General features: G+C 52.6%; 1 protein-coding gene across 1 annotated transcript in view; it reads right to left on the bottom strand.

Moving 5' to 3' along the window:
- PFAS (phosphoribosylformylglycinamidine synthase) overlaps nucleotides 1-10,813 on the bottom strand; it is a 31,977-nt gene extending 21,164 nt beyond the window's left edge. Inside the window, 8 exon segments of the mRNA XM_061575774.1 lie at nucleotides 174-298; nucleotides 1,407-1,547; nucleotides 2,560-2,668; nucleotides 5,083-5,144; nucleotides 5,146-5,276; nucleotides 7,259-7,364; nucleotides 8,552-8,687; nucleotides 10,545-10,813. Coding sequence (XP_061431758.1) covers nucleotides 174-298; nucleotides 1,407-1,547; nucleotides 2,560-2,668; nucleotides 5,083-5,144; nucleotides 5,146-5,276; nucleotides 7,259-7,364; nucleotides 8,552-8,687; nucleotides 10,545-10,686 — 952 coding nt within the window. The 5' untranslated portion in view covers nucleotides 10,687-10,813.
- Between the last annotated feature and the right edge of the window lie 4,364 nt (nucleotides 10,814-15,177).

Genomic DNA, 15,177 nt, shown 5'->3' with positions numbered 1-15,177 from the left:
GTTCGTATTAAGCAGCAAATTGCATCTCTCACAGTCACTGGGGAACCAATATCTCTCTGCGGTCCTCTATCAATTGAAACGTCTTCAGCCAATAGACGAGCATCAACGCATCGACGCTCGCACCGTTGATTGGATCGCCACCGAGAGGGAACTGAGAAAGGAGGCGGCGGTACCTGTGGGGAAGTTGTGAGTCTCGGCCGTGAAGATGACGTGCCGTGTGGTGAGCGTCTCCTGGAGCGCACTCGGCGCGCCGGGCTCCGCGGGGACCAGGCAGCGCACCTCCCCTCCGCGTATGGCGCTGCGCTCCGAGATGCACACACACGCCAGTGTCACACGCACACGAGGCCAGCGTCACACGCGCCAGCGTCATGTATACCAGCGTCATGTATGCCAGCGTCATACGCATCAGCATCACACGCACACACGCGAGTGCCACACACACACGCCAGCATCACACCAACATGCACTAGCGTTACACGCGCCAGCGTCAACCACACACACGCCAGCATCACACGCGCTAAGGTTACTCGCGTACACACATGCCAGCTTCACGAGTACAAACACGCCAGCTTCACGCACACACATGTGTCAAAGTCACAAACACCAGTGTGATGCAGCAAGCAGGGCCTGGGTTCAATTCGTGTGTGAAGTTTTTATTCTCTCCCCCTCTTTTGCATGGCTTTCCTCCAGGTTCTTCAGTTCCCTCCCATAGCCAAAACACTCAACATTCAATGTAACTGCTGTTCGCCAAACATCCCAATCCTGAACATGTTTCTGCAAATTACACAGCAGCTGCAACATCGCCCCCAACGACGACAACCTAGCAGGACCCTCCTGAAGAAAATTTCGAGACTTACCGAGGCCCTCCTGGGTAAACAAAGCATAATAACAATAAATAAAAATACCAGCAAAATCTGCATTATTGGTAACTTGATCAGCAGCAGCAACACCATCATCAGCAGGAGTGAATCATTACAAACCTAATCAGCGTACCCTTGTATTCTCTTGGCTGTCCGCCTGCACTATTATTCCGTTGCGATGGTATTTTCTCATCACTTAAGAGATTCGATCATTGCTGACATGAGCCCAGCCAGAGTGCCCCAGTGTGGTCAGTGGGGACTCCACATCTCTGGCTCCCAGTCTGCAGCAGTGAGCATTGGTGACCACACTGCAATGATGAGTCTCAATCAGGATGACACGATTCCCAAGTTGTCCTCTACATCACCGTTGCTGCTGCTGTCAGGCAGTCACATTTACTCCAATTTATTTTGATGCACCACAATACATGTCTTCAGGAAGTGCTCATGGTTTCTTGCACAACGCACAGAGGCCGAGTGCTATTGGTGCGATGCCGAGAGCACCGTGGGATAAGGAAATGCTGCTCAGACTGTGATGCCCCAACCGACCTGCTGTTGTCGCTGAACTTGATGACGTTGTTGGGGTTGCTGTGCTGCTGAGTGCCGATGATCATGTCGAAGAGCGACTCCTCCAAGGCTTGGCCGTCCACGGTGAGGCGGCCGCGGAACAGCCAATGGCGGCTGTGTTCGCTGCACAACACGGGGTCACAGGGTCGCGGGATCGTGAGGGGTCGCGGGGTTGCGGAGGGACGCAGGAGGTGGGGAGTCACGTAAAGGCGTGATGGCGTCTCCCGGCGCTAGCCGTACGAGCAGGCACAGGACACAAACCAGGGAATATCCACAAAATTTTGGACGACCCGTGCGGAAAAATAGCTTTTGGTTGACACGGATAAATTATGTCACAGGAAGTGACACAATAGCGGTGTCAAGTGGCATCATTATGAAATGTAATTCATGCGCAAATCTGATCATGAAAAAGCTGATGCAAACTAAACGGCCCACATTACGGGAAACCTAAAGTCACACGCGGATGGCTTTGATTGGCAGCTAATTTATGGGATAGGCCACATAAGCAATGTTTTATAGGAACGGGATTTGTGTGTGTCTGCGCGTCTCTCCTCGCTTGGATTAAAATCGTGATGGAGATCTGTGCGTGTATGTACCACCGTGGGGAGCGGTAAGGTAGCAGTTGGCGTGCTGCACTACGAACCCAGCGACCCGACTTCCATTCCAGCTCACGGCTAACACCAGTGACAATTATCTGAACCAGTCCGGGCACTCCCCTAGGCCGACTCGGCCTCAAATGAGTACCTGGTACGGTGTGTAAACATCGCCATTAGGAAGACAAAGGTGGCCAGGTGTGGTGCGTAGGAGACTCGTGAAGGACGCTACTGGACAGTTGGAGGCAGTAGCTCTCCAACCACAGCGGAGGGCAAAGGAGCGGCTAAAGCACTTGCAGGTTGGCACAGTAGGGGGCCACAGGTGGTTCATCTACCAGTCATTTCAGTCAGTCAACCCACGGCACCTGGGTTTGATTCGTGACCTCCGGCCGGTGAGGCATCGACACTTCATGTGGCCTCAAAGTGCACCAAGGCTGGCACAACCGCCCTGATGATGTCACAGCCACTTAGTGGCGATTGGTGGTTGTTGTGTGTGTGTGTATGCCAACTAAATCACTTGTGCCGGCGCTGGCTTCGCTTGCCTGTTTGACTGCGCGATGTCGAAGCATTCCACGCTCGTCGGGTTCCGGCCCACGCGCTCGCGGAACAGTCGCGTGTAGTAATCCAGGTCCCACTCATCCAGCGCCAGGCCTGGCCCACGTCACCGCCCAGAGGTCACAGACAGCCGGCAGAGGTCACAGACAGCCGGGAGAGGTCACAGACAGCCGGGAGAGGTCACAGGCAGCCGGGAGAGTTCACAGGCAGCCGGGAGAGGTCACAGACAGCCGGGAGAGGTCACAGACAGCCGGGAGAGGTCACAGGCAGCCGGGAGAGTTCACAGGCAGCCGGGAGAGTTCACAGGCAGCCGGCAGAGGTCACACACAGCCGGGAGAGGTCATAAACAGCCGGGAGAGGTCACAGACAGCCGGAGAGGTCACAGACAGCCGGGAAAGGTCACAGACAGCCAGGAGAGGTCACAGACAGCCGGGAGAGGTCACAGACAGCCGGGAGAGGTCACAGGCAGCCGGGAGAGGTCACAGACAGCCGGGAAAGGTCACAGACAGCCAGGAGAGGTCACAGACAGCCGGGAGAGGTCACAGACAGCCGGGAGAGGTCACAGACAGCCGGAGAGGTCACAGACAGCCGGGAAAGGTCACAGACAGCCAGGAGAGGTCACAGACAGCCGGGAGAGGTCACAGACAGCCGGGAGAGGTCACAGGCAGCCGGGAGAGTTCACAGGCAGCCGGGAGAGTTCACAGGCAGCCGGCAGAGGTCACACACAGCCGGGAGAGGTCACAAACAGCCGGGAGAGGTCACAGACAGCCGGGAGAGGTCACAGATAGCCGGAGAGGTCACAGACAGCCGGAGAGGTCACAGACAGCCGGGAAAGGTCACAGACAGCCAGGAGAGGTCACAGACAGCCGGGAGAGGTCACAGACAGCCGGGAGAGGTCACAGACAGCCGGGAGAGGTCACAGGTAGCTGGGAGAGGTCACAAGCAGCCAGGAGAGGTCACAGACAGCCGGGAGAGGTCACAGGTAGCCGTTGGCCGTTGTGTCACAGCAACTAAAACGTGTTTGGGTGTCCCTAGCAACAAAGCGACCGGCACCAGGTTGAGTGCCTTTCAGAGCCGAGGACATTTCCCAGACTTAGGAGCGATTCTAGGTTTGTCCTCGCTAAAACACCTCGCGCCACGTACATTCAGGATCGATCCTTTATTACTTGTGTAACGGGTTCCGGAGACACTTGTAGATGTAACTTCTTTATTACAATACAACACTCCAACAGTCCTGATACTCTGTTACAGCCTAGGTACACAGCCTAGCTACACAGCCTAGATACTCTAGATACTCTACTCTGGCTACGCTCGCCCTCACAAGGCGTAGAGTCGGGAGTTCCAGAGTCCCACCACTGGCTCTCACAGCATCCCAGGGTCTTCAGATGGCTGGCCGTGGGTCTTGGGTCTTGAGTTACAACTGGGCCCCGATCGTCCAGGGAGCTCTCCTTTTATGCCTGGTCCGACGAGGGGTGGGGCCGTGTGCGCCACCAGACATCCCACAGAGCACACACAACCCCCCCCCGCCGTTGGCGGCGCCAAAAAGGCTTAAGCGCCTGGGAACCCAACGCCTGGCGCCCAAAGGCTTAAAAGCGTCTGGACCCCCTGGGAACCCAGTGCCTGGCGCCGAGAGGCTTACGCGTCTGGACCCACCTGGGAACCCAGAGCCTACAGCAGCCCCTCCCTTCTTATGTCACTACACTTGTGCACACTGCTTGATACCTTGATATGCCCTGCAGACAATGTTTGTCGCATGTCAATTAAACTGAGAATGTAACCATCAGAGATGGATTACGTCAAATTATGGTAGGTTCCCGAATTTAATGATGAAACAAATTATATTCTGTGATGTTACTGCTGAAATTGGCAGTGGTGCACAAATAACAAAAAACGCAACACATTCGTCAATAACACTGTGGCCTTGTAAGGAAACGTAATCAATAAGCGACTTTTTTGGCAATGGCCCTTTTCATGGTATTAACGCTACGAAGGGGCAGTGCCCATCAACTAACTCACAGGCAGCTGCCTCAGTCCGAACCCAGGATCTCAGCGTTGCAATCTCACTATTCTGACCTCTGACCCACTCGGCACACAAGCCACAGCGCGTTATGACGTTGTGAGGTGCCAGTAGAAGGGATGCCTGGTTGACTTCGTCACGTGATGCTATCCAGAGTCATCCCCTGTGTGGGGGAGCGAAGGCCCTGACACTGGCAGGGGTCACTGGAACGTGCTTGTCTGAGCACGCCGGTGATCCAGCTGCAGCAACTCTGCTGCACTATCAGCACAATCAATATGAAAAATACATAATTATAACGTGATTTTGAGAGTGCCCTTAAGAACGGGGCATCTCAGCGCTTTACAGATCAGGAATCTATTTACATGGAATGTCATCTCAAACAAGAGAAAGGGCACCCCCAGTGGCAGTCGTCCCTGCACGGCGCAGTCTGACCGAGCGCCCGGCCTGCGAGCCAGAACGAGCGACTGTATGGGGCTTGCGGTGAGAAGCGTACCCAGCTCGCGGTTGGCTCTCTCCAGGGCGGCGCGTCCCTCTCCCAGGACGTCGACGTCAGTACACGGGCTCCGTGCGGACGCTGAGCGCGAAGGAGCCCAGCGGATGGTCGTACACGCACTCCGTCGTGCGGTCGTGCAGGCCGCTCGCCAGCACGCGCCGGGCCTGCTCGCCCACCGCCTCCTCGCCATGGACCTGCGCGTGCCGAGGCGGAACCGATCCGTGACACGCCAGCTTCGCGAGGCGTCGGAATTGTATTCGGGGCCAAACAGGGCCAAGGAGCGAGGCCAACGACGCATTTGCCTACGCGCATCTCTGCACGTTCGTTGCGTGAGATTTGATCAGCACGGCTCGGCTTCGGCGATGAACAGCAACCCAGTGCCGGTCCCAGCACTGACCCGCCGCGGCTCGGTTGTGCAGTGGAAAAAGCGGTAGTGGAGCTGCTTTGCGCAGAAGTGGCCGGGTGGATTAGGAGGCTAATCGCGTGCCGGACTCACGCGGTTATACCGGCTTCTAAAGTGGAACGAGTTGCTGGTCTCAGCCCGTTCACAATGATTGTAGGAAAAAAACCTCATAATTAAAAATCGGTTCTGCTGTTAATTTGGCTAAATTACGGCTGTCAGGATAAAAAATACCGGCTCGTCATGTGATGAACATTACTGTCATGTGGCAGGGTGGGTAACTGATGGCCACTACTTCAAGTGAACTCTGGTCCACGAAAAACCGAATACATTCGTAAATATCCACGAGCGGGCCACAGCTCACTTCAAAGGATCTCAGAAGTAGCTCTCTAACACGAAGGGTCGCATCGTTTTGCAATTTCTGAATGGATTCTTGCATCTCAAGACGAGACACCGATGGCCCAATCGGAATAACTTGCTGCCGTTTGTTTATGAAACACTTGCAACGTTCAATCTCTGTGTGCAATGCCTGAAACTGCTCGATGAGCAACTGCAGCAAACTGCACGGCGTAGCAAATGCGGCGGCACTCAATGTGACCCGGGCCCCGCGCCCTACACAACGTGTGTATTCATACAGCGTCTAAATGCGACCACGTCTCAAGATGCTGCATTGCCATGGGCTGAGCCGGGCCGCTACACAACAATGTGCTCATTCACCAGCAGCCACAGCACAAAAGGCAAAAGACCCCCATATAGCCTGAAAACACTATTGGGGCGAGCACTGTTAGCGAGCACCTATGAAGGGCGGCACGGCACACGAAGGGAGTGGGTGGCCAACACCATGCCCGGTCGCCTTTGTTTCCACAGTGGCAATGTTTACCACCCCTACCAGGTACAGAAATAAATGATGCAGTAGCTGCCAATCCAAGCTGAAAAAGCTGCACGACCAGATGGTATCTTCCCAGTTTTTTTCTGACTCTGGGACCGAAGTGAATGAACAGGTTGGTGGCATTCTACTCCGCCGTCCTGGCTTAGAGCACCAAACCGGTGACACTGAGGGAGGACGCAAGGCGCAGATCCCCGTGAACCACGAACACCGGAGCAGGCGCAAAACAATGGAACGCACCGAAACTCCTGTGCATGACAGACACTACCAGGAGGTATGGGTGACACACACGCAACTCATCTTTGAATAAAAGCAATCAACTGGCCAAGAAGTTTGGATATCGTATTGTGACGCTACTTAAATCATCATGATCAAGATATCATCATGGCCAAAGCTATCGATGCCACCACCACACCTCACCAATGCTTCCTTTGCTCTGCCAGATCTTTCCTCTGCCAGATCCCCCAAAAAATGGATATATGGCAATGTACGGAAAATACTGTTATTCTCCAAAGTTGTGATGATTCGAAGAAAATTAAATTGACCGTAATTTATTTGTTGACGGAGAGACACATGCTCGGAATGTGATCAAAACAGGCGCACGTGGATTAGATGACATCCGCAGGGTGAAATTAATTACAATATTTAGAATCCTAAGGGGGATTGGGCAGGAGATTGACTCGATTATTTAAGGGTACTTTATACATTTTAATGATTACTCTTGAGAAGCAATGTGTATTCACGTGCGGCTGACATCGACCATCGAGTCCCAGCGATGCCAGCTCAGTTTCAACGACACGGCATCACCCTGACGAGCCGCCCCACCCACCACAAAGTTAAAATCGAATCTTAAAACACAAGCAGCAGCTTCACCACTGAGAGGGATGCACCTTGAAGAGATGGCGCTGCGAGCATTCAATTCGCTTCACGTGATGCAGCCCGATGGAGTGGCAGATGGATACCGCGTTGGTCGACCAAGCGGTGGAGAAATTGAGCCTGTGAACCGACACGTCACGAAGACCGCAGCCACGCATTCACAGGGGAAGGCACAAATCAAGGTCACGTACCCATTACAGCTGGTCAATTCAAACCACGATTGGCTACGGTTGGTGCGAAATAAGTTCAACATACATTCCCAACCTGGTATTGTGGTTGGATTGTTAAAATCGAATATCCTATACAAATGGGAAAGATAGAGATTAGTCTACATTTTGCTGTAACGCTTTCTAAACTAAACTATGTATTTTACCAGGTACTTGTATATAACTCTTTTTCAGAAGCAACCTGGCCACAAATGACAGCTCAAGTGGCTTATGTGCAACTTTATAGTCACCAAATATTTTAAACGTAAGTTGATTCTAAATGTGGAGGGAAAAACCCAAGGACCCGGAGAAAAATCTCCGTAACCACAGGGAGCAAGGAATAAGGGACACCTCCTGCTAGTGCCGACACAGCGCTGGACTACAGGCCACGTGCAGCGGAGCCACCACAGCCCGGCTCAAGGCAGGAATAGGGCATGGGGACCTAGCCAGAAAAGTGGATTTGCCACCGAATAATATGGCTGATACCAATGTAATGCGTTCCCATGGTGATTCTGGTTGATACTGGCTGGCAGGAATTGACTTCGACACCAACCAGCTGTTATCAACCAGACTCTTGATTGAAAAAGTACTGCCGAAGGCGAGTGCGTGGCATTGGGCCAATCCCAAGTTGTGTTGTGACATTCCAGGAGGATGAAAGGGCTCGAGGGGCCTGGGTGGCCTCGTGGAGGCCGGCCCAGACGCAGTAAAATACACGACTCTAAAGCACCGAGAATATTGAACTTGGCTGTGATGGCACCAGCCCTAATCAGTGATTATATTCAGGGTCCCCTTCAACTGATAAACTGCAAGTGAGAGGACAGAAAAGATAGAGGCAAGAGATATAGCTGTAGCGACAGGAGGGAAACAGAGACAGACATATACACGTGGCGAGATGAGAGAAGCAGACAAGCAGATTACAGTAATTGGCGTCTTATATGAATTAGCTCGCTAAGTTTGAGGATGGAATTTCCCTTTTATTCGATGCACCCCTATTTTTGTCACGGATGTGGATGCCCCTTGAGCTGCTTGGGGCCCCCTCTAAGCTTTTGCTTGGTTAGCTTGGGCCTGGCACGGCCGTCGTGCCCCCGGTGGACACGCGACCTGGGTCCGACTTCGATGAGGCAGTCGTTCCCTTCAGGGTTCAGGCAGCTTTGGCTCGACGCGGCCGGGCCGCCCAGCATGGGGTGGAAGAGCCAGAGGAGCTTGCGCCTCTCCTCGGCCGTTGGCGCCTCGGGGCCTGTGCGACAGTGACCGTGAAGGGGGGGGGGGGGGAGGATTCCACAGCATTACAATCACAGTCAGTCGTTCAGAGACACATTCTTAACCCTACCAAGTTTCATTGGAAAGGTCAGAATCGCCTTTAAATACATAACGGTTGAGCACAATAAACTAAAGATGTGTTCAGCCCTTTGGACAATCCACTGCTGGATGAGGGTCTCCCGAGGCAATACATTTTGATGGTGGGGGGGGAGGGGGTTGTTTGACCGTACTTCACTACGCTGGTGAATGAAAGTTGAAGGGGGGGGGGGGGAAATATCGATTTAAATAGCACTCGCCACTGATGTCAGCCGTGGCCAATCACTCAATCGGTTCAAAGTGCAGTGCGGGAACAATTGATGCAACTCTCCATCCGCAAACAGAGAGCCCAGATCGTCTAGGAACATTGCGTCCACGGTGCTGCCAAACAACATAAAAAACTGACGGCACGTGCCACCCTGGGACCTTCATCACCAGCCTTGGTGAATCCACTGCTGGATGAAGGTCTATTTTTAACATCACCAGGTAAGGCCCCACTGAGCTTTGAAGCTTCTTTTCAGAAGCGACCTGGCCACAAATGACAGCTCAACTAAGTGGCCCATCATCACGTGGACATTTATAGCAGCAGCCAAGCCAGATACTCTAAAGCCATGCTTCTAAATGTGGAGGGAAAAACCGAAGGTCCCGGAGAAAAATCCACGTGACCAAGGGGAGAGAAGAGACACAAACTCTAAATACACAGCAGGCATCGTCAATGTCGGGATTGAACCCACGATTTGCTGTATACCAGGCGAGGAAGTTAACATCTCCTAGCCACCATGGCACCCATCTCGCCACCGTGTCTCCCCAAGCCGCCACCATCTCTCACGATCCTGCGGTGTGGCAATGCCCCCTTAGCCCCTGCCACGAGCCGATTTCATCGCTCCATCTCCTCGGCAGGTGACGGAGAGACGCACGCTCGGAATGATGCTGATAGAAAGAGGCGCACGTGGATTAGAGGACATCCGCAGGGTGAAGACAACATTGACAAAGTTCAGGACCCTAAGGGGGGTTGGGCAGGACCGCTGGAGAGAAGGGACGGTGGTGGCCGATGGTCAACATTAGTGACGGAGTGGAGGCCAAGGAATGGCACGCGTCGAAGAGGAGATGGAGCGACCAAATCGGATGGCACCAGATTATGTTCGCACCTTCGATTAACACGGCTGTAGTGTATATATAACTTCTTTCGCACCGTACATAGCCAACCGTGCTAATCGGTCCACCATTCGCACGCACTTCTGCCGGTTGTGTTCAAAGCAGAAGATTGGGGGGGGGGGGGGTGCAACCCGATTGATGTTCGTGTCTGTGGGGAGCGGTGGTGTAGTGGTTAGCGCGCTGCACTGCGAACCCAGCGACCCGAGTTCGATTCCCGCTCACGGCCAACACCGGTGGCGATTATCTGAACCGGTCCTGGACCTTCCCTAGGTCGACTCAGCCTCAAATGAGTTCCTGGTGCGAGCGTGGCGCTGTTAAGGCTATACGGGGCACGTGTGTCTGTGACCTAGACTTGTACTGTATAAGTTAATCAGACGTACTGGAAGAGTTGTGTTGTGTGCATAAAAAGACAATGATCCCCGTGTAGCCTTCACAGACTGTCGGGGCAAGTGCTGCTAGCGAGTAGCACCTACGAAGGCCGGCACGGCACACGAGGGGTGGGTGGACAGCACCACACCGGGCCGCCTTTGTCTCCCGAGTGGTGGAGAATACAGTACCGCGTGGTGGCATCTCTGTGGCAGGCGTTCACATCCAGCAGTGGACTGACCATGGCTGCTGCTGCTGCTGAAGCTGCCTCACTCACCCTCCCACTCCACATTGTAGCAGAGCTCCGTGGCGGCGGTGCCGCTCACCGCCTCCAGCGAGGCGGCCGCCTCCGCGCTCTTCACGATCTTCCTGCTCCACAAGCCGCGCTCTGGACTCGCGTAGAAGCGAATCAGCCCCATGGCGAGCCACGTTTGGCACTTACGACCGGCGTGGAGCAAACAGCGGCAGACGAGCGAGCGAGCGAGCGGCCTCTCCACTGCTGCCCCGCGCCCAGAGTTTGTAGCGCTCCGCGCCAAACGCAGCACCACGTGGAACCGGTTGCCTCTGTCTGCCGCCACCACACAATCGCATGCAGCCGCTGTGATTTTCAATCGCATAACCCCAAAGTGAAGCTCGATGGGACGTTTTGTGATCGTTTGACATTCGCCAAGGAAAGCGCTGAGCCACGCCGTTCCGACCGGAATAGGATGCCACTGGTTTCGTTTTCAATCCCATATAAAAAAAATCACGTGGCACACTACCAAGCGTTTAATCCCATTTAAAAATAAAGCCTATAACACACTACAACGCTACCAGTTGGAATGATGTGGCTTAGTGCTTTGGTCTCGTCCTTATAAATGACGGCACTGTGCACGTGTCGCTGTGACTAGCAATGGATAGCAGAATATGGGCTTGAAATTGAACCGCCTATGCCTCTTTTCTGTGGATATTACTATGTCTACATACGTCTGATTATGTCACTAAGATATAAGCTGATACAGTAATAGAGACTCCTTTCTGGTGAAGTCTACAGCCTCATCTGATGGGGTTTGAGGACAACTGACTGATGCTCTTGGAGCATTTGAGCTATAAACTGACAGGCCTGAACTTTGTGTACAATGTTTGACATCGATGGGAAAATGTCTTTGAGTCCCCCACTGCCTCTGTCCACCCAGCAGTAAATGGCTACACCACAGGTGCATGTGGTGGTGTGAAGTGTGGGTACTCCCATCTTCTCTAAGACATCTGGACAGTGTGGACGAGTCGGCCAGAATTTCCCTCTAAAGCGGCTCTCCAGAGCTCCCTCTACTGGATGCCCTTCCTCCAGCAGTGGTATGTGTAAGCACTTTTAGAGCTGCACCTTTAACTTTGTGGTAATTCGAATTTGAGATTACCTATCATTTTAATAAACAAGTGAGGTGTTTTAACTCCAGCAAGCTGATCCGTTATTGGACTGAAATGTACACACCAATAATGTTATTGTTGATATTGAATGTTTTACAATTAATAATTTCAATTTATTTAGTGAATGCTTTTACACGTGACTTTTACACAGAGCACCAGATACACAAACATAATTAAATAAATGCAAATGTATGTCAATGTTATATTGTGAGTGGACGTCCGCCCACGTAACTACAGAGCCACGTGACAGCCTCCCTTCTCCTCCAGCACGTGCAGGGCAACGACCAATCCGCCCGGCACGCCCTGACGGACTTCACAGCCGGAGACGATGTACGCCAAGATTTACTGCTCTCCACATTCACACAGTGGGCTGTCACGTACGCCCCAATGATAGCAATTAAAATATTAAAACAAATATTTACCCAGCCAAATATAAAATTAGGTTTTCAAGAACATTTCATGAAGGCCCTACAGCCAATGCTTGCCAAATTACTATTACTTTTCTAGCAATTTGGTGATGGCATCTGGGGATTTTATTTTTTAAATAAAAAGCCATTTTTTTTTAATCAAAGCCAAACGGCTCAATTCATAATAATAGGGGTTTCCCCTTTTTTCTGGCAAACAAAACAGGTGTTAAGATGTTAAAACACCAAACTGAAACCTTTTACGAGGAATCATGTCTGCATTAACCACAATGCGTGTGGTCAGAATGCAAACAAAAAACATACTCTGATAAAATATGCATTGTCCATGAAACTGATTGAGCCACACCAGCGACAGCTTTCTTTTGAGCCTGGTCACAAACGGTGTGAGACCAGAGAACGCCAAAAGGCATACAGCCTAAAGACAATGCACTATTAGAGTAATGAGAGCTGGAGGATGAGCATGTACATCATGGGACCTCCTTTGCCAGTACCAAAATATGATAATAGGTTTTCCCCTTTTTTCTGGCAACAAAATGCAGACATGATTCCTTGTAAAAGGTTTCAGTTTGGTGTTTTAACATCTTAACACCTGTTTTGTTGCCAGAAAAAAGGGGAAAACCCTATTATCATATTTTGGTACTGGCAAAGGAGGTCTCATGATGTAGATGCTGACCCCGAGCTCTCATTACTCTGATAGTGCATTGCCCGATAGGACCTTGCTCAGTAGGGCCTGCTTCCCTGCCACGTCTCCGTTGGCCACCCTTCGAGAGGTAAGTGCACACTCATTCAACAGTTGTGGTTGTAGTCGGCTTATACGCCGCAGAGACGCTATTTACGTCTCGACATCACCGCCCCCCACCCCCCTTTATGAAACTCAGCCATCCCGGCTGACCGACATGTATTACCCATGCAACGTGTGGTCCTCCAACTTTTAACGCAACATAACAAGAACAATAACAACAATAAAGAATAATCCCGAAAGAGAAATAAAACAATACTCTAGTCACGTATGTAGAAAAATAATAGATCACGACGTTTCGATCGCAACACAAGCAATCGTCATCAGGTGGGACAACCACAGCAAGAAAATACTGCTGAAGTAGGCGAGAGATCTGCCGTGGCACGAGGTTATATAGTACTCGGCAGTAGGGGGGGGGGGGAGAGAGAAGTGGAAGGGGTGCTGCGGGGTCCACTTTCTGCCCCGCCTCCCCCCCACTTCTCTCTCCCTCCTGCTGCCAAGTCCTATATAACCTCGTGCCACGGCAAACCTCTCGCCTACTTCAGCAGTCTTTTCTTGCTGTGGTTGTCCCACCTGATAACGAACCTGATGACGAATGCTCGTGTTGCGATCGAAACGTCGTGATCTATTATTTTTCTACCTACGTGACTTTACTGAAAGAACCAAAGAGTATGGATTCCTGCAGTCACGAAAGCTTAAATTCAAGAATAAAGCAATATTTACACTATATACAGGACTGGAGGGAAGGGGAAACAAAAGTTGCAACTATTTACAATGGCGGACCCATCCCCCCGGACAGCCCACACTACACCCTGTACATGTGACGCCGCGCCCGAGCACAAGATGATCCCGGATCAGCCATCAGCCATTGTCCCATCTGGCACTGAGCGGCGCCCGCGGACCACGGGTGTAGGTGCACTTAGACGCCGGAGGATCGTCATTTGAATCGAGACGTCTTTTCCCAAGTCTTTGATGCCGGGCCGTCAAGCGAGGGAGGTTCCAGGAACAGCCGGAAGACGACTCGATGAGCACGGCACCTCCCGAGGCGAAGAACCGCCAAGCAGTGGGGGGTCGGGCGATGGCAGCTCAGGACTCCCCCGTCCACCCCGTGCCGGCACTACCGGCGACGTTGGGGGCGTTAGGCACTTGGACCCTGTGGGCGGAACCATAGAATTGTCCTGAGGAAGGACATCAGCTGACGCGGGCCCCAGCTCGTTGGACTGACCAGACACCCAGCCCTCGGGAAATGGAGATGAAAGACTAACGGCAGGTGGAAAAAAACTTTTAGCCGCGACGGGTACACAAACCAGCGGTGGCGGCCACACTGATCCCGCACGCACTGCGGACTCCTCACCTCTACCACTTCGGCCAGGTCCTGCCATGGTTTGTGTAATTTCGGGGAGGTCCCTAGGCGTCCATATAGTTGTGGACTGGCGGGGCTTGACGCGCCGCTCGCTGGCCACCTGCCGTAAGGCCGAGTTCCCCCGAGACGCCTCCCTAGTTTCTGCCAAACGCTGTACGGTAAGACGCATGGGGTTCAATATCTTTTTACAATTTTGTAGTGGCTTGAGCTGTGCATCAATTGGTGGGTCATGCTCCCTTCCATACATTAGGAAGAACAGGGAAAACCCAGAAGAAGCGGTCCATGGGTTTCTGGATTCACGGAGTCCCACAAGCTTATCATTGGTGGCTTTCCGTTTGGCTGAATTTCCCCGAGACGCCTCCCGCGATTCCATCAGCTGCCTGATCGTAAGCTGCATGGGCATGGGCACAGCGACCTTCTTTTTGCCCAGGTCCACGCTTTACTGTGCTTCCATGGGGGTATCACATTCCCTCCCATACATGAGGAAAAAGGGGGAGAACTCCGTTGAGGCGTGAGGGGCCATCCTATACGCGGCCAGAACACCCGGAACGTACAAATCCCAGTCAGACTGTGCCAGAAGGCCGCCGTCCACGCGGACGTCTGAAGAAGCGATGGATGGATCGAATAAAGGAAGACATGAAGACGGTCAACGCATCCCCTGAAGATGCCCTGGACCGAGCCAAATGGAGAAGACAATGCCGAAAAGCGGACCCTGCGCCACAGCGGGAACAACGCTAGGAAGAAGAAGAAGAACTGTGCCTCGATAACCTGTTGGCACAGCATGGACGTACTGTGCAAGCGCTCTACCATCCCGTCAGTCTGGAGATGGTAGGGCGATGTCTGGATCTTTTTAGTATCCAGGGAGTCGCACACCTCCTTTAATAATTTAGAAGAAAAATTCCGACCTTGTTCTGTAAGGTGACCTAGCTCTCAAGAAGAGGCTTCCGTTCGTCCGGGAGTTTGCGGCTTGGAGTGGCGA

Source organism: Lethenteron reissneri, chromosome 59, assembly GCF_015708825.2.
Source record: "Lethenteron reissneri isolate LAM-NWPU_2019-01 chromosome 59, ASM1570882v1, whole genome shotgun sequence".
Lineage (NCBI taxonomy): Eukaryota > Metazoa > Chordata > Hyperoartia > Petromyzontiformes > Petromyzontidae > Lethenteron > Lethenteron reissneri.
Note: the sequence above shows the minus strand (reverse complement) of the source record. Positions and strands in the feature narration are given on the sequence as shown.